Genomic DNA, 21,935 nt, shown 5'->3' on the forward strand with positions numbered 1-21,935 from the left:
ACCCCGCTTCCTACTGACTAGAAAGCAGCAACAACCAGAATGGCAACAGCTGCCTTGAACCCAGAGGTAGACATCCTGTGATGAGGGTGGCAGAGCCATCCCTAGTCAGCCTAGGTCCCCAGATGACCATGGGGGACAGAACCAACTACTACTCACCCTCCCCAAAGCACCGGCCTATCCCTGTGCTATTTCCAGGAAGAGAATAAACTTTCTTGTTTGAGCCGCTGTATTTGTCATCATTTTATCCCAGCAGCTTTCCCCATATCCAATATAGTGCCAAAATTGGTACCCACAGTGGGGTGTTGCCATAATAAATTGCGAAAATGCATGGTACTGGCTGAGTGGTTAGCCAGCAGACAGTAGGCACCATGTTATAGGCTGGAAAACTGGTGACACTTGTTATGCTATGGCAGAACACTTAGTGAAGCTGTCACCTCTGATAACTTGGAAGGGCATGGATGTGTCTGTCCAGTTTGTACCTCCAGGAGAGTGGTTAGAAAGACTGCTGTTGGGGCGCCTGGGTGGCTCAGTTGGTTAAGCAACTGCCTTTGGCTCAGGTCATGATCCTGGAGTCCTAGGATCAAGTCCCACATCAGGCTCCCTGCTCAGCAGGGAGTCTGTTTCTCCCTCTGACCCTCTCCTTCTCATGCTCTCTCTCTCTCTCATTCTCTCTCTCAAATAAATAAAATCTTTAAAAAAAATTAGAAAGAGTGCTAATGTAATTAAAAAAAAAATAGAAGGATGGCTAACACGAGTTGACTAGCTGCTTTAGCAAGGAACTGCAAGAGGGTGTAAAGTAAGAGAACAATTAGCTAGTTTGCACTTAGAGGGGGTATAAATTTGCTAACGGAGTTCTGTACGACCGTGGCCTATGCTTCGCATTGACTGAAAGGACAGTGTAATACGGGGTATTGCAGGGTTGGAAAAAATAGTTTCTTTTTCCCGAACAGCAAGAAGTTAGATTCGTTTTTAGGAACCTTCGTCAGATTTTCTTGGCCAGAGCAAAGTGGAAGCCAGGCTAGGCAAGGATCATATTAAGGATTTATCTTCCCACCTGAACCAGTCACTTAAGCTAGGTAAAGCTCCAGTTACAAAGTCTCAGTTCCCTAGGACAACAAGGGTTTATTTCTTACTTAGGACATGTCTATGGCTCTGTTCCACCATCCTCTACCACTTCAAGCCAAAGGAATAGGCTTTTTGGGGACATTGCTATTCTGTTTCAGAGGGAAGGGAGACATAGCAGAACCAGCTGCTTGGAAGAGACATGTGTTACTTTTGTTCATATTTTATTGGCCACAGCTAATCGAGTGGCTGAGCCTGAAATCATTCAGGCAGAAAGAACATTTTAAGTCACATGGCTTGCCCTGATGTGAATGGGGTGTGGTGGTGGTACAATCATCCTGCCGTGTGAATCAGATGCTCTCAAGTTAACTAACCTTAAATTGAGGGAGAGAGGGATGCATCTGCCTCAGAGGTCAGCTAATAATAGAGAAGGACAGAATTGACAAGCTTAGCATCTACCATCAGACTGAATTTTGAGTTGTGGTTACTTTCGTGTGGCACTGGCTGAAGACAAAGAGACCTATGGAGGTTTTGAGAGGATTATGTTGGCAAAGATGCTACAAGTTTAGCTTGCCAAAACCTGTGGTGGTTTGACATTGTTTGACAACTAGAGCAATCTTTGACCCCCAAACATGTACCCCCAGAAAATAGGCTATTAGCCCTTTCCTGCCTCTTTGGAGCACATACTCTCTTATGTTCACTTCATATATTGCCAGAAAGGATAACAGAAGAAAGTATCTTCCAGAGACAAAGCCAGGCTCTAGCAGACAAATGGACAAGGGAATCCGTCCCCTTCCTACAGACCCCCCTGCCCCCACCCCCACCCAGCACAGAACCTCAGTTTAACCAAGGAACTTGCTTCCCTGGTAGAGTGGGGACTGCCATTCCTGTCCAGCAGTATTCATCATTGGTAAGAATAGTATTTGCCATTCTTTTCAGAATGGAAGACTTAATTGCATTAATCTTATTTGTATTCCATTGTATATTGGTTGTAATGGTGGTGGTAGAGAGCAAAGTTACTTAAGTCTGTTAGTTTGTAGGTCATTGGACGGGGACAGAGACACATTGATATCTGTTGAAGAGGTTGTGTGTCACCCAGAGATCTTAGACTTTGAGCTGAATCCAATAATTGGATGGGACTTCAGGTTATCCCTTTAGAAAAGGAGAGGAATGTTTCAGAGTGGGAAGAAGGATGCACTCCCATTTCTGATATTTTGCTGCCACATAGCTCCTATTTCTTAGGCTCCTTGCCAGAAGAGACCACATACCTACGTTTTGGCCAGTGGATGGGAGTGGAGGTGATGTGTGCACATCCACATTCGTATTAAAAATCTGCTGTCTGTCATATTCTTTTTGCTCCGCCCCCATGGATGAGGTGTGGGCGCGCCAGCTTCCATCATACAGGCAAGGGCAGTGCCCCAGGGGAGTGGCAGGACAGGAAAGAAGGAACCTCAGTCCCATGACTACTACATGAGAGAGAAGTGAACTCCTCTTCCATTGGTGCTGCTACATTCTTGGTCTTGTTATAGCAGTTCAGCCTATATCTTGGTTAATACAGACGGCAGAGATGAAAATAGGAAACAAACATGGGAAATTCAGTTTGGAATTGTTCTTAGTGGTTTTTTTTCACTTGAAGCTTTTCGTTTATATATTTCTGTGAAAGTTTATCTTTCAAATTGTCTAACAAAGAGTTTAGAAATAAACTCCTTTATTTGAACATCATTCCTGTTGTGATTTCCTTTTTATTTCATATGCATAACATATTCTTGCAACAATTTTGTATCCTGATATTTTCATGTGCTGTCCATTTTCTTTGTTGCTGTAGAGTTCTTACACTTGTACAGTTATTGTTGTTATAGAACATTGGGTTTTTACCATACTTGTATGACTGTTGGCTGCTATGGGATGAATTGTGTTCCCCCAATTCATATGTTGAAGCCTTAATCCCCTATGTGACTATATTTGGAGATAAGGCTTTTAGGGAGGTGACTAAGGTTAAATGAGGTTATAAGGGTGCTCCAATAGATCCAGTAGAACTGGTATCCTTATAAGAAGAGGAAGAGACCCCAGAGCTCTCTGCCATGAGAGGATACAGTGAGAAGGCAACTGTCTGCAGCTCAGGAGGAGGGTTTTCACCAGAACCAGATTATACAGCCACCTTGATCTTGGACTTCCAGCCTCCAGACTGTGAGAAAAATACATTTTGTTCTTTAAGCCACCCACTCATGGTATTTTGTTATGGCAGCCCAAGCTAAGACAGCCCAGGTTTTTAACTGCTATACCAGATGCAAGGGGCTTTTCTCAGATCCATCAATAGCAAAGAAAACTGCAAAGAAGAGTCCAAAAGAGGAGAACACCAAGAAAGAGTAATGTTACTGAAGCCAAGAGACAAGCATTTTAAAATTGAGAATGTCAATATTAAATTGACAGGTCTAATAAATTCTGAATGAATTTTCAGTTAAGAAGTCATTGTATTTTGGAGAGAGTTTTGTGTTTGCACGAAGTCCAGATTGCAGAGGTTGACTAGTGAATTGGGGGTGGTGGTGGGAGTGGTAGAAATAATGAGTTTAAACCCTTTTTTCAAGATACTTGGCTGTGAAGGGAAGGCGCAACTAGGACAGTGGCAAGAGAGAGACATCACATGTGGGGGCGTATATTAGGTTCGTTTGTTCATTTGTTTTATAATGGGAGAGCTTTAAACATTTATGTACAGTGGAGGGAAAGTCAGAAGGGAGAAGTGGAAGATTTAGAAGAGGAAGGTGGATAAATGATGGCATCAGATTCCTTAGGAGGTGGGGTGGCTTGAGTTCTGGAGCCCTGGTTGAAGGTTAGCTTTGGGGAGGATGAGGGGCATCCTTCCTCCACTTTCTCAGGAAGGAGGTAAGAGTGTGGTTGTTGGTCAGGGGTGGAGGAAATTGAGGGAGTCTGACCTAATAACCTCTCTTTTGGTTCTGTGGAGATGTCATTTGCTGAGTAGAGGGAAGACTAGGAAGCTTGAAGAAAGTGATGGAAGTTTAGAATTGATTCTGTGAAATGTGAGAGAGGGAGTTGATTGGGAGCCCACAAAGAGACTGATGGGCAGCAGCAAGCAAGGGCCCTGTTGAGATGGGAGACCATGCATTTGCAGAGTCTCTGGTCCACTTGGTTGGGCTTTTATGGCATCAATCTCTAGTCTGGGTGTGGGAGTGGAGAAGTAGGTTCTTAGAGTGGTTTAGGGGGAGGACAAGCCAGCAAGAAAGCTATGTTTAGGCAACGGAGTGGGCAAAGCTGGATAATCAGATCCTAGGTTTATAGTGGACAGGAAGTGAAGCTTGGAACATGGCTGATGGATCAGGAAAAGAATAGAGAGGGCATGGGGAAAAACTGGAATCTTAAACATAATTAAGATCAAGTATGATTTATTCATTCTTTCATCATTCATGCAATAAATACTGAGCATTTATCTTCCAAACACTGTTCTCTGTGGTGTGGCTCCTTAGATCAAAACAACGATCGAAACCAAGTCCCTGCCCTGTTAGAGCTTACTTCTAGAGGGGAGGTAGAAAAACATATATATGAAAATGTTAAAAGGAAAAATGAAGGGTAAGGGGGTAGAGAGTGATACTATTTTAGATAATGTGAACAAGAAAAGGCTCTTGGAAAAGATGACCTCTGAGCAGAGACTGGAATGTAGTTAGGACACAGCAATGGAAAGAGCACCCCAGGGTATGCAAACAGCATGGCAGAGCCCTGGCCCAGAGCTTGCTTGAGGAGTGGCCAGGTAAACTGGGGAGCATGAGTGAGGAGGAGAGTGGTAATTACTGAGGGCCGTGATACTTCAGGGCTGCAGTAGGACCTGGGATTTTATTCAAGTGTCATGGGAAAGCCATTGGAAGTCTTGAATCAGAGAAGTGACATGATCTGTTTTACTTTTCTGAAGGCTCATGTTGGCTGTTTTGTGGAGTTTTGATTGGCGGTGGCAGGTAAGGAATTGAGAGATGTAGAAGGGTAAGAGATTGTAGCCTGTAGGTAGCATATTGGAGTTTAAGATTTCAGAGTTGAATGCTTCTGGGTGAAGGATCCCATTGCTGCTCTTTTAAGCAGACACACCCACTCCACAATAAGCATTATATTCAGTGGATAAAGGTCTGACCCCCGACCCTTGGCTTCTGCCGCACCCTTTCCTGTTTTTGACTCTGCCCCTCACCAGCTTCATTATTCATTCTCCCATTTTGTCCTCACCAGTCTTTCAGATGTGATGCGCACTGTTTTCTGCCGAGCCAAGACTTCCTCTAGATTTAGGTTTACAGACCTTTTCGATGGAGTCTGATTTTAGTCTTTGAAAAACTTCCCTGGAAGCCCATGATGTAAGACAGGTGAAAGCGGGGGAAATGGAAGCCGGCAGTGCTGTGTTCTGCCCACTTAGTGCAGTTGCCTGACTCCCTGAAGCAAAGCCCAAGGCTCTCAGTTCACAGTGTGGAAGAGCCCCGCACTGATTGTAGCTACTGCCTCTCTTGTAGTATGCCATCTCCGGGATCACCTGGGGTCACCCTCTCTGGGTTCAGCATGTGCTGCCTTCATCTGCAGGCACCTAGCTGGCCAGACGGCAGCATGCACACCCTGCGTTTACAAAGCGGTATGTTGAGGACACTCAGAACTATGAGGTAGGCATGGTACATCGTCCCCAGTATTAGTTTTACTAGCTGTTATTTAATTTACTGAATCTGCACAACAAAAATGAATGTAGTTCTAATTATAAACCATGAGATCTTTCTCAACAAATTCTTTTATTGACTCTAATTAAAAATGCTAACATTTTTTAAATAAGAAAATAGGTATATTATAGTTTAGAATAACATTTGTGTGGACAAAACACAAGGCCAAGAAATATAAAGTTTGTGTGGGCCATTTAGTACTATGCCTTCAGTCTCCTGGGGATATTTAGTCCCTCTGCTTTGCATTAAAGTTACTTTGATAGACCAGGTTAGAACTACCTTTTTAGGTGGTTGGATTTGTAATTCTGTGTTTTTGTTTTTATGTTTAATTGAGCTATCATAACATTTTTATTCGTACAGGTTAGGAACTGGCTATGATACAGACATTGAGCCTTCAGGCTTTTCTGGTTAAAGGTAAAAATATGAGTATTTTCCTCTTTTACTCGGGTTTCATTTTGACAGATGTCATTAAAGTAAACATTGCTGCATTATAAAAAGGATTTATAAGAACCAAGTGATGGCCTAGTAAGGTCAATACTCAAAACAAGGTTATCCTGGGCCACAAAGTAAGTTTGACACTTTGGATTTTTAAAAAAAATAGGATATCCCTTGCATTAAAATCTGTAATGTTTCTTCTTGAGAGTTGAGGGTGGTTTTTTAAGCACTAAGATAAATTTCTTTGTTTGGATGGTTTGCCATTAGGAAATTGATTTAGCACTAGGGATTTTGTATAACACTGCCAAATTATAAGGTTAATGAAGTCATGTTCACAAATGCATCCTGAGCATAGCACCTGCCACATAACACTTAATAACTATTTTTTGAGTGAATGAACGAATCATCTTTGATATAACTGTGGAAATAATACTACCTGGTTATTGATACGGGCAGCATCAGGGTTGATTGAGGGCGCCATCCTGGGTGTGTGGTCAACAGTGTTGCCATGAATATATGGCCCCTTTAAACTAATAAAAATAGGAGCAGAGCTGTAAGTTGTTGTTTTTTTGAGTCTGCCAGTTTTCAAGTCTATTTAATCATATAAAATGCCAATTTTACCAGTAAAATGGGGATAGCAACACAGACTTTGTTTATTGAGCTTAAGTAGCTGCCCTAAGATTAGATGAGGTATATAGAGTGGGAGAAAATACATACATTAAAATCAGTTATCTGACAATGGACTTGTATCCAGAATTTTTAAAGAACTCTTACAACCTGGTAATAAAAAAAGCAACACAATTAAAAAATGGGCAAAGGACCTGAATAGACATTTCTCCAAAGAAGACTTATAAATTGTAAATAAGCTCATGAAAAGATGCTCAACATCATTAGTCATAGGGGTAAGCAAGTCAAAATCACAAAAGATAGCACTTCATACCAGCTATTTGGTTATAATCAAAGATAGATAATAACAAGTGTTGGTAAGAATGTGGTAAAAATTGGAATGAACGATCATACATTGCTGGTGGGAGAAAAGGAGGCAGCCACTTTGGAAAACAGCTTAGCAGTTCTTTAAAAAGTTTAAACATAGAGTTACCATATGTTACCCAGCAATTCCACTCCTAGGTCTATACCCAAGAGAACTCAAAACACACATCCACATAAACATTTACACACTAATGTTCATAGCAGCATTATTCCAGATAGTTAAACATAGAAACAACCCAAATGTCCATCAGCTGATGAAATGGATAAGCAAAATGTGGTGGCATATTTTTCACACAATCCAGTGGAATATTGTTTAGCATGAAAAAAGAATGAAGTACTGACACATGCTGCAACATGGATGAATTTCAAAACATGCTAAGAAGTCAGACACACAAATTGCCCTATGTTGTATGATTCCATTTATATGAAATGTCCAGAATAGGCCAATCTATAGGGACAGAAAGTAGATTAGTGGCCGGGAAGGGTTGGAGAAGGGAGATGGGGAATGACTGCTAATGCATAGAGAGTTTCTTTTTAGGATGATGGAAATGTTCTAAAAAATTGTTTGCGGTGATGGTTTTATAACTCTGTGAATATACCAAAACCAGTAAATCATCTGCTATGAAAGGGTTAATTGCATAGTATGTGAATTACATCTCAATAAAGCTATTAAAAAAAAGAATAAATGAGGTAATGTGTGGGAATATACTTTGAGCTACTTGAGAAGATAATATTGTAGTTTGACTGTGAGGCCTTTAAATAGTAGCAGGATGACTTAGATATTTTCCCTTGCTTGCAGGTCTGTGATTTTTATGCCACGACTCAACTTTATAAGGCAATATAAAACTCAGCAATATAAAATATTGGGAATGTTGAAACATTAAATGAAAACTGCTTGGCTTACTGTTTTTATTTAATAGGATTTTCTGAATCTGTTAATTAGCAATAAGTAGAATGTCATTAAAGAATTAGGTTTTGAATTATAAAATTTTAGAGCTGGAAGAAACTTTAGAAGTCATGTATTCTAGGCCCCCTCATTTTGTTTTATAAGTGAGAGAAACGAGTCCTGTAGGGTAACTAAGGTTAACTAAGATGTCTTAGGTCACAGAGTTGTGTAAATTCTAGAACTGAGTCAGCGTTCTTTCTCTTGACTACCATTCGTTTTGGTGCTGTGATGGTATTAGCACTAGTAATACCAATAACAGCTATATAAATGTTTCCCCGTATCCTAGGCATTCTGTTTGGTACTTTATGTATATATTCTTGGTTACACAGATACCGTAGTTGATTCATTTTACCTGGTGTTAGTTTCCTATTGCTCCGTAACAAATTAAGAGAAACTTCATGGCTTAAAACAACACAAATTTATTATCCTACAGTTCTGGAGGTCAGAAACCCAAAATGGGTGTTACTGAGTGTTGGCAGGACAGCATACCTTCCTGGAGGTTTTAGGGGAGATCAGTTTTCTTGTTTTTTCCAGCTTCTAGAGGCTGCCCACATTCTGTGGCTTGTGGCCCTCCTTCCATCTACAGAGTCAGTGGTGGTGGGTCAAGTCTCACAGGCAGTCTTTGGTTCTGACTCTTACACTTCTCTCTTTTCCCTTTAAGACCCTTGTGGTTCCTGTGGGTTCACCTGGGTATTCCAGGATAGTCTCCTTATTTTAAGGTCAGTTGATTAGCAACCTTAATCCTGGTTGCCATGTAACATAATGTATTCACAGATTCCAGGGATTAGGATGTGGATATTCTTGAAGGGGATTTGGGTGCCTACTGTGCCTACCACATTCTGTTAAGTAAAGAGATTTAGGATCAGAGAGGTTAAGTAAGTCATTCAGAGTTGCAATATGAGCAACGAATACGCCAGTGTTTTAACCCATGACTGTTATTTAGCATATCTTTCATGATTACATGGTCTTTTCCACAAATGCTGTTTCATCCTGGTCTGGCAAAGTAAATAGGACCCTGAGCAGTGTTCAGATAGTAAATAGCTCTTTCTTACTAAAGTAAAATCACATTTCCCTTAATAGTATTAAGAAACAAATTATATTAATATGGAACAATTAAAAGCATGGTGGAGGAGTATATTTATTGTTATGGAAACATGTTTATGACTCATCAAGTGTTTCAGTTCATTAAGCCCCTCCCCCCACTCCTCTCTGTTCCTTAGTTCCCTTCTGTCATCAGTTCTTCCTTCTCCAGCCCTAGCTGCCCCAATTCAGATTGCTGTCCTGCAGATTCCCTTATTCCTTTGCACCTCTCTGATCTCTCCCATCTGGCAAAGCCAGAGGACTGGAGGAGCCCAACTAACTGCCTGTTGGTTTCGCTTGAGTGATGTATACAGCAGCCTCATTTGCCTGGCAGCCTTCCCACGTGCCTCTGTTCTCTTACGCCCACAGCACACCTCCTCCATTCTTTCAAACCTTACCTCTGACCGGTGTCACTTGCCATCTTAGCCCTTTTCCCTGGAGTGGACCACTGTCGAGTGTTGCTTCCTTTCAGGAACACTCTTCTCTTGGCCTTTGGCCCACCATCCTTTCCTGCATTGCCTTTTCCCATTCTGGCTGACCCTTTTCAGTCTTCTGTGTTCGTTCTTCCACTTTTACCTGACTGCTGGAAGAGGAGCTCCTCAAGGTTTCTTATTTTTCTCACCTTGTACTTCTGGTTTTAAATATGATCTATTTGACTGCGTCTCCCGTATTTATTTCTCTGGCGTACATTTTCTCAGCCTCAGCACCTAGTGACATTTTAGATGGGGTAAATTTTTGTCAGGGGGCTGTCTTGTGCACCGTACGATGTATCGCAACAGCATCTCTGGCTTCTACCCACTAGATGCCAGTAGAACCCCCTCTATCCCACAAGTGGCAACCAAAAATGTGTCACACATTGCGGAGTGTTTCCTGGGGGGCAGAATCATCCCCAGGTGAGAGCCATTTGTCTAGCCTAAAGCTCTTGTCTGAGGATCTTGAGGATAATGCCTTTCTGGCAGCTCCCCTGGAATGTCTCCTAGGCATCTCATATTTAACGTGACCAAAGTAGACTCCTGTTATTTCTTTCTGGTACACTCTTCCTCCAGCTTTCCTCATTTCATTTATGGCCTTGCAGGTCATTGGAAATACTTGGCTTTTATTTTGAGTGAATTAGGGAGCTATCAGAGGGCTTGGGGCTAGGAAATGATAGATCACTATTGAGAAGAGACTATGAATTAGAAGGTTGAAGCAGGAACACTTGCTAAGAAATGCTGTGGTGATCCAGGTAGAAAGATGGTGTAGTAGCTTGGACCAGGGTGGTAATAGAGGGGACGGTAAGAAGTAGTATCTTTGGATTAAATCTTCAATACAGATATCCCTTGGAAGAAGAATACATTGTATTATCATGAGATTAGTATCTTAGAGTGATTTGTTTATCAGGTATTTGCTGAAAACTTCCAGGAAACAGGTTTTGGTGGATCAGAGTGAGAAGAGTGTAGCCAAAGCCCAGGAACTTGTGGGGATACTTGAATGACTTCAGGCCAGAACAGGCAGTAAAGTGAGAGTCTCCACAGGAGGAGTAAGGAGGAAGTCCAATAAAGCCAGGTACACTTCCCAGTCTTCCCTGTGGCAGGCCCTATCGCTGTGAAACAAGTACCTATGGCAGGGTGGATAGAACAAATGGAAGTCAGGAGATTTGCCTTGACTAGACATTGGAAGCAAGTCATCTTGGGCTATAAGCTAAAGTGAGGTGGCCATTGGCATCTGGGGTGTACATTTTGTACAAGATTGCCTTATATGTAGTGGAACACTTCAGATCTGTGGTTCCTCACTGGTAGCAATGTGTGCTCCCTCATTGTGACATCTAGAATGTGTCCTCCCCCCTCCAATTTCCAAACTCCCGTGGGAGTCAGATGTGCTCAACTGCAAACCACTTGACCAAGCCCCCCTTTCTAATTTTAAAATTGCCTGCCATAACATCAAGTCAAAAGGCTATGGCATGCCAAGCCCTCAAAGAAAATGCAGGTTGTTTCTAGTTTTGGGGATGTAGAAGGTATAGGACTGAAATGTTGCCAGCAGTACTTCAAAATTAGCCCTGGTTTTTATTGCTGATGGATCCCTTAAGTATTTTGTGTCCTTATATGTGCCTTAAAATATTAATTCTTATTTCTTTCATAGAGGATGTGGCTGTTTCAGGGCCATCTCTAAACATAGTGCATAGGACACCTGCTCCAGCTGTTCTCTTCCCAGCATTGGTAATTAGGTAAGGGAATTTGAATATAATAAATGTCCAATGTAGGCAATATCTACAAATCAAATTATTTTTCTAATTCTTGCAAACAAATGTTCCAACATCTCTTTTTAGTCATGAAACTGTATTTTTGAGCTTTGGATGTCATGTAGTTGTAAAACTTAGACCATGCAAAGAAATGTACATTGAAACTTTTTAATAAAAAGACCTAAAAAAAAAAAAGAAAAAAGAAATGAAGAGTTTGTATGCAAAGGAATTCCTTAGCTGTATTTTGGCAAAGGGAACGGGAGTAGGATAGATGGAGGGAGATTAATGGCTATATGTGAATGTTTGTGTACATCATGTCTTTATCAGGTCTAGCTGGTATCAAGAGCTAAATATTTTTACGGTCACACTTTAGAAAACTCAGTAGAAAATAGAATATAGGGGCTCCTGGGTGGCTCAGTTGGTTAAGCGTCTGACTCTTGATTTCGGCTCAGGTCATGATCTCAGTGTCATGAAGTCGAGCCCCACGTCAGGCTCTGCACTCAGTGGGGAGTCTGCTTCTCTCTCCCTCTCCCTCTGCCCCTCCCCCCATGCTTGCGTGTGCGCTCTCTCTCTCTCTCTCTCTCAAATAAATAAATATTAAAAAAGAAAAGAGAATGTAATATTTATCAGATTAGTGATAACTCAGTAACTCAGTACGATAACTCAGTATTGGAGCAGTGAAAAACTCACCAAAGAATCGGTCAACAGTGTGAATATATAACATTTAAGACCTATAAATCATAGACTGGGGGAAATGCTCGTATCAGGTGTGACTAAGGGTTAATATCTGTAATACCTGAAGAGTTCTCTTAAACTTAATGAGGAAAAAAATATCAAGACTTAGTACATACATGGACAGAAAATTTTAACAGTTAGATGAGCAATACAGTTAGTAATAAAAATGTTGGCATATGTTCATCATCACAGGTGATCAAAGAAATGCATTTTAAGTCTACCTTGAGTCACCCTTTCTATTCTCTTGAAAGTACTGGAAATTAAAATAACTCCCAGTGCTGGTGAGGTTTTAATGGAGTGGGCGCTGTTCCCGTTTAGTTGTTTCTTGGGCTGTACTCTCAGCCACTGCCTTTCTCTGTGTGTGATTTTAGGTTCTTATGCCTTGTCCATATTGCATTTCCCCCCTCTTCCTCCTGACCTCCTGTGGACTTCTCATCCTTTGAGAGCAGCACTCAGATGGAGCGGCATCCCACCCCGCTTAGCACTGCTGGTGAGCCATCCTTGATGTGCGTTCAGCACTCCACTGCAGTGCTGGGTATATGCGTCAACCCCTGCCACTTGAGTTGGGGTTCTTGAGATTAGGGGTGGTCTGGTGTCTCAGGGCCTGCCACACAACAGTTGTTCAATAAATGCTGAACTGAATTAATGAAACTTGATGAATGTTTTAATGAACTACAGGTATGTCAAGATGATAAAATAATGTGGTCACTGAAAGTATAATTAGGAGTATAATCTATGGCAGAATTTTATAACTGATTACAAAATGGTATGTTTAGTGTGATTTAACCACATTTGAAAAGTAATATGCAAAAACTGAAATGTTAATGATTTTAAATTACAGATAATAATTTTCTTTATTATATAAAGATAAGTTTTTTTAAAATTTTTTATTGTTATGTTAATCACCATAATTACATCATTAGTTTTTGATGTAGTGTTCCATGATTCATTGTTTGTGCATAACACCCAGTGCTCCATGCAGAACGTGCCCTCTTTAATACCCATCACCAGGCTAACCCATCCCCCCACCCCCCTCCCCTCTAGAACCCTCAGTTTGTTTTTCAGAGTCCATCTTCTCTCATGGTTCGTCTCCCCCTCCGATTCCCCTCCTTCATTCTTCCCCTCCTGCTATCTTCTTCTTCTTCTTTTTTTTTCTTAACATATATTGCGTTATTTGTTTCAGAGGTACAGATCTGTGATTCAACAGTCTTGCACAATTCACAGCGCTCACCATAGCACATACCCTCCCCAATGTCTATCACCCAGCCACCCCATCTCTCCCACCCCCCACCACTCCAGCAACCCTCAGTTTGTTTCCTGAGATTAAGAATTCCTCATATCAGTGAGGTCATATGATACATGTCTTTCTCTGATTGACTTATTTCGCTGAGCATAACACCTTCCAGTTCCATCCACGTCATTGCAAATGGCAAGATCTCATTCCTTTTGATGGCTGCATAATATTCCATTGTATATATATATACCACATCTTCTGTGGTGTGGTATAAAAAGATAAATTTTTAATCTTTATGATAAAATATATAATTTTTAAAGTTAACTGGCAGACTTATCTCCCCCTCTCCTCATCAAAGGCTAAACTCTTCTTCTTGTCTAATTAAATTATATGGCTTAACTATGGCAGGGTAGGCCTACCCAGATTGTGGGCTCACAGTGGTAGCTGCATTTATGTGACTGTGAATTAAGTCTCCAAGCATATTTAAACTTTTACTATGCTTGGGTGTATCTAGCTTGAGAGGTATTTTCATTTCGTTTCATTTCCTAAATGATTCCATCTTTTAGATATATGGTACTTAGTATTTTATAGTTTATAAAGGTATTCACGTTATCAGTGAGAAGTTCTACAGCTTTTGATGATGTCAGATGTAAATGGTAATTGACTTCTTTTATATTTTTTGAGTATCTACCATCTGTCAGTGACTGAGATACAGAGTGCCTTCAGGGAAGTCCTTGTCTGGCAGGGAAGATAGGCAGCCATGATCAGGTGATGAACATATGGTGGGGTGCACGGGGAGGGGGAAGCAGTTATTTACCAAGAAAATTGGCAAGATAAGATGACTCTTTCTTTTTTTTTTCCAGTGAGTTGATTCTTGAGCAGGACTTTAGAAGATGAGCAAGATTTTTGCCAAAAGGAGGAAAAAAGGAAAGCATGAACAGAAAGGGGGAGGTGTGGAAGTACATGATGTGTGCAGAAGCCACTGAAAGACTTTAGAGAGGGATATGACATGATCATATTTGTATTTTGGAAAGAAAACTGAGGTCAGTATGGAGAATGATTGTTGCGCAGAGACACCAGAAGAGTGGTTCTCAGTCTTTGCACTTTTATTTTTGCATGCCTTCCCATATGTATGCATCCCTAGATTTTGATTGCAACATAGGTAAGACAAGTTTTCTATTATGCACAGTTCTGGTCAGCCAACCATATGGCCTTTCCCAAATTAGCTGTACAACAGAGTGTCTCTTATGAACTTCTGGATGAGAACCAGTGGATTAGAGGAATGAGATCAACTAAGAGGTCATTGCAATGTTCCAGACAGGAGGTGACAGCTTAAATCAGGGCAGTAACAGAAATAGTTGGGAAGGAATATATATGAGACGTTTTCCTGTGGACTTGATACGTGGGGGTAAGGAGAAAAAGGAATTTATAGATCAGTGTTTCTCAGATTTTAATATGTACATGAATTGCCTGGGGATTTTGTTAAAAGGTAAATTCTAATTCAGTAGGTCTGGGGTGGGGCACAATCTTGTGTTTCTAAAAATATTATAGGTGATGAACAACAAGCACTGTTGGTCCATGGACCAGTAAGTAACAAGAGTGAGAGAACTTGAGTGTCAGGTTCTAGTATCCAGATGGTAATGTCATTATCTGAAACGGGGAACACAGGAGAAAAGAAACGTTGGAGTGAAGTCCTTATGGGACATTCAGGTATAAAATTGTAGATGCCTGGAAATTTAGATTTTTAAGGCAAGAGACAAATCAGGCCTAGCGATACAAATTTGGGAATTAGCATTTCATCGATTGTAGTAAAAGCCATAAGAATGAATAACATTACCTTAGCATAGTACCCTCTAGTTCCATCCACGTCATTGCAAATGGCAAGATTTCATTCTTTCTTTTTTTTTTTAAGATTTCATTCTTTCTGATGGCTGAGTAATATTCCATTGTATATGTATACCTCATCTTTATCCATTCATCTGTTGATGGACGTAAATAAGTCAGAGAAAGACAAATACCATATGATTTTACTCATATATGAAATTTAAGAAATAAAACATGACCATGGGGAAGGGAAGGAAAAATAAAATAAGACAAAAACAGAGAAGGAGGCAAATCATAAGAGACTCTTAACTATAGGAAACAAACAGGGTTGCTGGAGGGAAGATGGGTGGGGAGATGGGGTAACTGGGTGACGGGCATTAAGGAGGGCACATGAAGTAATGACCACTGGGTGTTGTATGCAACTGATGAATCACTAAATTCTACCTCTGAAATTAATAATATAGTATATGATAATTAAATTGAATTAAAAAAACAAAACAAAAGAATGAATGACATTACCTACAAGAAAAAGATAATATTAGAATATATACTTCTGTTTGCTAGAATTTTAGTGCTCTATTTAAGTTACTTTATAAACTAGCAATGGGGAAGAAATTGGATAGGTAGCCTCCTCTCTATGAACAATGTGTAGGTAGAAATTCAGGAGTGGAGAAATCTTTGGAAAACTGCGTTGTCTCCTGGTAGTGACCATAGATCAGGTTACGTACTCCATGGTCAGGTTAAAAACAAATTGAAGTACCTTGTTATGTAAATTCATTCATACAAAAAAATATATATTAAACATCTTCAAAATGCCAGCTACTCATCTATGCTCTAGGTTTAAAATTGTAGCAAGTAAGATGTATCCCCCAAATACGGAGATTACAGGGAGACTAAGCAAAGTGATTACAATACAGTGGGAGAAATGCTGGTGAGGAGTGCAGCAGGAACAAGTGATGCAGTGTGGGGAGGAGGAACCGTCTTCTTGAGGAAGTATCATTTAAGCTGAGATGAGAAGGCTGAGGAAGGTGACCTGGAAGAGGTCCTCCCCGGAGGGCATGACTGCAGCAACTACAAGGGGAAAAGACCCTGCAGGTTGAAGGAGGGCAGTGTGGCCAACCCAGAGAACGTGCAGTGTGGAGAGTAACGATGAGGTTGGAGAGGTGAATAGACTCCATGGCTAGGCCCACCCTCCTGGGACTTGGGAGAGGGTGGAGGGAGAAAATCATGTATTTTCCAAAGGAAAAAGTATTATTCTGTCTGGGTGTAGTTCAAACAATAGTCTTATGCGTATGGTTTTATAAGGGTTTTATGGACTGGCCCAGTACTGGAATGACTCACAGTAACATTGTTTCTATAGGAAAAACGTTTTGGGCTTCAAAACCTGTCTTAAAACTTAACTTCCAATTTTGTTTTTCTCCATTTGGGGACTGCTTGGATAGGCATACAATTCTAGTGCTTTTTGTTATTTGTGCTCAAATTTACTTTCTCTAGTGTTTATCTACATGCTACAGTGTTGATTTTCTACCCCTTGATATGAATCAAAGTTATCATTCCACAGATGCAGTTAAAATATTTTCTTTTCTTGAACAGATTTAGAAAATGTATGGAAATAAAAATAGAAATCTTTTTATACATTGTTTGGTTTTCAGAGTGTTTGTTCTTTCAAGTTAAGGGTTCCCTCTGTAAACTGTATTGTGGTATAGTGTTATATACCAAGAAAGTTTGAAAAATGAAGCTGACATGAAAATTGATATAAATAGAAAGTAGAAGATATTGGTATGATTTCACTGTTGAAGTCAAATGGACTGCAGAAGGTAAACAATACAAGGATAAAATTCCTAGCTTTTAAAAATACTTTAATAACCATGAGCTTATCACCATCATCTTCCTCATGACTATTGTTATCATTAGAAATACTAAATATTTTAAAGTAGAAAAGAGCTGTTAAGGCAGTCCCTTTATAAAATAGATCTATATGAGCTTCATTTTGTTTAATAAATGAAACTTTAGTCTGAAACTCCCTCAAATTCCCATGTCTCCAATAGGCAAAGTTAATTTCATTTATACCCATCTCAGTGAAAATGTCTTTCTGTATCAGAATGCTTTCAGCTGGCAAGTAATGGAAGACTGAACTGAAACTGAAAATAATAAGTAAATTTTACGATCTCATATAACTAGAAATTTGGAAGAAAGATGGTTTTATAGTTGGTTCATGTAGCAGCTAACTGCTGTCATTAGGCTCTCAGGATCGATCTTTCCATTCTAACATCCTGGATGAGTTAGCTTTTGTCCTCAGGCTTGTCCCCTCTTGGTCTGAAGATGGCAGGCAGCTTTAGCTCTAAGATTCATATCCTCATATCCAAGCACCCAAGATTATAAGAAAGGAAGGTGTCTCTTGTCTTGTACAGCAGCAGTTCAGCTGCTATAATAAAATACTATAGACTGGGTGGCCTAAACAACAAACATTTATTTTGCACAGTTCTGGAGTCTGGGAAGTCCAAGATCAAGTTGCCTGAAAATTCTTGGTGAGGGCCTCTTTCTGCCTTGAGGACAACCACCTTTTTGCTGTTTCCTCACATGGCAGAGAGAAAGCTTTCTAGTCTCTTTCTCATTTTGTAAGAACACTAATACCATTTTGGGGGCTCCTCATCACCTGATGTAACCTTAACTACCTCCCAAAGGCCCTACCTCCAAATACCATCACATTGGGGATTAGGGCTTCAGCCTATGAATTTTTTGGGGTGGGGAGCACAAAAATTCAGGCCATAGCATTTCTTTTATGTCTTTTTGTAGAGTGAAAAAAGCTTAGCAGGCTTCACTACCTGAACGTACATCATATAACCCATTTCTAAACCAGTCCAGGCAAGGGGTATAGAAGTCCTATGATTTCCTTAAACTAGTCAAGATTTGTGGCCCTCCAAACCTCCCAGAGAAGAACTAAATTAGGATTCTGTTTTCCAGGAAGGAGAGTGGACTGGGAAGGCAACCACTGGTGTCTGGCATACCTCCCAAGGCCAGTTCCTCTGCCTGGGCTCTGAATCATTTTATTCCTTTTGGAGGACTTTTTTCTGTTAGTAATTTTTTTTTTTTTTAAATCACCTCTTCTTGTTCTCTTCAGGCTATATTGAAAGAAGAGTCTGCATGTGCTCTCTCTTCTAATAGTGTATTCCTTAAATCTTCTGTGATTGGGATTCTGCTCCTCCTACAATTAACCTTTCCCCTCTGTCAGTATCACTGCCCACTTGATTGCCTGATTCTTTGCCAGTATTACCAGTAATGTTTGGCAAGACCAGTGGTTCTGCAGGTTTAGCATACACCAGAATCTTCTGGAGGGTGATTAAAAATATAGATTGCTGGGCTCCATCCCTAGAGTTTTTAATTCAGTAAGTCTGAGCTGGGGCTTGTAGATTTGAGCCTTTTTTTTTTTTTTTTTTTTTTGGTATTATTGATTTTACTGACTACTGCCTTCTTCCTGGGTTTACAAAACTCAAAATTGCCTCTCAAACCTGCACTTCTTGTTCTTCCTGTATTCTGTTTTATTGATGAATACCAGTGTCCTTTTTCTCAAGTAAGGAACTGGAACGCTGGATTTTTATTCTTCCTTATCCCCATATACAGTCAATTCATGTTTCGTACTCTAAACACCCCTCAAGTGCATCATTTTGTCACCATCTCTATTGTCTCTGCTTGAGTTTGAGCAATTCTTTTCACTTGTGCTACTAGAATGCTCTAATGCGCTACTCCTATATTCTATCTCAGATTTTCTCTTTATACTTCATGCTGTTGCAGAGTGATTTTTTTTAATGCAAATCTGATCACATTATTCCTGAGCTCAGAATTCTTTAGGCTCCTGTACCTTCCAGATAAAATCCAGTCTCCATCCCATGCAAGCAAAGAGCTTCAGGATTGAGTCTCTACCCACCTGTCTAGTGTTCTTTTCTCCCCTCTTCTCTTTTACTGTATTTCAATACTGAACTTGCTTCAATTCTGAGTTCTCTTGGGTTTTTGAGCCTTTGCATGTTTTCTCCTTGCCTGAAACACTTCTCTTTCCTCCTTGACTGCTTTGATAGGTCCTACTTATCTTCTAAGACTTAGCTTAGGGATGCCTCTCTGTTGCTTCACTTCCCTGATGCCTTTTCTTTTCTATTCCTGGGAATTAGGTGTTCCTTTTCTGTGCAACCATATAGGTATATAAATGGTACTCATTTAGCACTTAATCACTGTTCAGTTCTGCAGGTTTATTGGGTGCTTGCTCTCTCTAGACTATAATTTAATTAAGGACAAAGATTATACTTTTCATCTGTTTCCTAATATAGCACCTAACATAATAAGAAATGTTTGTCAAGTGACTGAAAGTTAAGGACCATTTTTAGTGATAAAAACTGGTTATAAAAATCAAATCTGAAGAACTTAGGACTGGGGAACAAATAGGGTGACAGAAACACCTTAGACTTTAGTTGGGTTTGTTCAAGATTCTGGTAGAATTCATGGTTCTTACAGTTTGTGGCTGAGCAGGGATAGGGATTGTTGATAGATTATAGAAAGCATTTGAGTGATGATCACATTAGGTTGCCTTTTTTATTCCCTTGAGAGTTTCGATGAAATCTGGAAATAGGACTGCTGTTAAGAGTTCTTCGGCCCATTAAAAAGTCTGTCCAGTAAGATGAGCCCAAATGATACCAAAATTTTCTTATATATATATGTTTACATATATACATACATACATATATATTATATATATATGTATATATATTATATATGTATGCGTATGTGTGTGTGTGTGTATATATATACTCCCTATTTATTTCATTGATTTTTGAGAAATTTATGCAAACTTAAAGTTTATTTATTTATATTATAAAGCTGCCATCTCTGTGATATATAGATTTTATTTTTAATATTTTAAAGGTTAGCTTATTTATCCACTGTTTTTGAAAATATATATCCACCAAAAATTTCATAGTGGTTGTATGCTCTAAGCCTGCATTGTCTATGTGGTAGCCATCAACCACCTGTGGCTATTTAAATTTGAATTTAAACTAGTTAGAATTAAATTAATAATTCAGTTCCCAAATCATGCTAGCCACATTTCAGGTGCTCAATAATTGGATTGGACAGTACAGATATAGGATGGAAACAGTGGCTTTGAATGACATATTAGACCAGATGAACTTAACAGATATATATACAGAATATCCCATCCCCAAACACCATGATACATATTCAAGTGTACATGGAACATTCTCCAGGATAGAGCACGTGTTAGGCCACAGAATAAGTTTCAAATTTAAGAAGATTGAAATCACATCAAGCATTTTTTTCCAACCACAGAAGTATAAAACTAGAAATTACAAGAAGAAAACCAGAAAAAACCCACAAACACATGGAGGCTGAACAGCATGTTACTAAACAATTAGTGGGTCAATGAAGAAATCAAAGACAAATTAAAAAAACACATGTAGACAAGTGAAAATGGAAACATAACAGTTCAAAATCTTTGGGACCCACCAAAAGCAGTTCTAAGAGAAAGGTTTATGGTAATAAAGTCCTAGATAAAGAAACAAGGAAAATCTCAAATAAGCAATCTAACCTTACACTTAAGGGGCCTGAAAAAAACCAAAGCCCAAAATTAGTAGAAGGAAGGAAATAATAAAGATCAGAACAGAAATAAATGAAATAGAGACTAAAAAAAAGTAGACCCATGAAACCAAGAGCTGGTTCTTTGAAAAGATAAATAAAATTGATAAACCTTTAGCCAGAATCAAGAAAAAAAGAGAGGACTCAAATAAAATTAGAAATGAAAGGGGAGGAATAACTGACACCATATAAAGGTCTTGACATGACATCATATAAAGGTCATGACATCATGAAATACAAAAGATCGTAAGAGACTACTATGAAAAATTATATGCCAACAAGTTGGATAACATAGAAGAAATGGGTGAATTCCTAGAAACATATAATCTTCCAAAACTGAATCAGGAAGAAATAGAAAATTTGAACAGATTAATTACTAGTAATGAATTAGTAATCAAAAATCTACCAACAAACAAAAGTTCAGGACCATTGGATTCACAGGTGAGTTCTACCAAACATTTAAAGAAAAGTGGGGTGCCTGGGTGGCTCAGTTGGTTAAGTGACTGCCTTCAGCTCAGGTCATGATCCCAGAGTCCTGGGATCGAGTCCCGCATTGGGCTCCCTGCTCTGCGGGGAGCCTGCTTCTCCCTCTCCCACTCCCCCTGCTTGTGTTCCCTCTCTCGCTGTGTCTCTCTCTGCCAAATAAATAAAATCTTCAAAAAAAAAAAAAAGAAAAGTTAATGCTGATTCTTACTAAACTATTTCAAGAAATAGAAGAAGAAGGAAAACTGCCAAATTAATTTTATGAGGCCAGCATTACCCTAATACCAAAACCAGACAAAGACACTACAAAAAAAGAAAACTACAGGCCAGTAATCCCTGATGACCATAGATGCAAAAATCCTCAAAAATTATTATCAAACCAAGTTCAATAATATATTAAAAGGATCATTTACGACGATGATGTGGGATTTATTCCAGGGGTGCAGGGAGGGTTCAGTATCTGCAAATCATTCAACATGATTCATCACATTAACAAGACGAAGGGTAAAAACCACATGATCATCTCAATAGAGCATTTAACAGCATTCAACATCTGTTCATGATAAAAATTCTCCACAAAGAGAGTTTTAGAGG

The 21,935-nt window shown here is 39.6% G+C and overlaps 1 protein-coding gene and 1 long non-coding RNA gene across 4 annotated transcripts in view; both read left to right on the forward strand.

Moving 5' to 3' along the window:
- Nucleotides 1–21,935, forward strand: part of ZNF438 (zinc finger protein 438) — a 186,523-nt gene that overhangs the window by 11,819 nt on the left and 152,769 nt on the right. Inside the window, exon 3 of one of the 3 annotated variants that reach the window (XM_034987187.1) lies at nt 4,982–6,170. The exons of 1 other annotated variant lie outside the window; for it this stretch is intronic. In XM_034987187.1, the coding sequence (XP_034843078.1) occupies nt 6,131–6,170 (40 nt within the window). In that variant the 5' untranslated portion in view covers nt 4,982–6,130. Of the gene's footprint in view, nt 1–671; nt 6,171–21,935 lie in introns of those variants that run through there. One more of the 3 variants, XM_034987188.1, reaches the window with a different exon arrangement.
- Nucleotides 13,659–14,800, forward strand: LOC117998434. Its single transcript, XR_004676003.1, has 2 exons — nt 13,659–14,162; nt 14,258–14,800. It is a non-coding gene; the product is annotated as an uncharacterized LOC117998434 (long non-coding RNA).

This window comes from Mirounga leonina, unplaced genomic scaffold, assembly GCF_011800145.1.
Source record: "Mirounga leonina isolate KUSES-001 unplaced genomic scaffold, KU_Mleo_1.0 Mir_413, whole genome shotgun sequence".
In the NCBI taxonomy this organism is placed as follows: Eukaryota; Metazoa; Chordata; class Mammalia; order Carnivora; family Phocidae; genus Mirounga; species Mirounga leonina.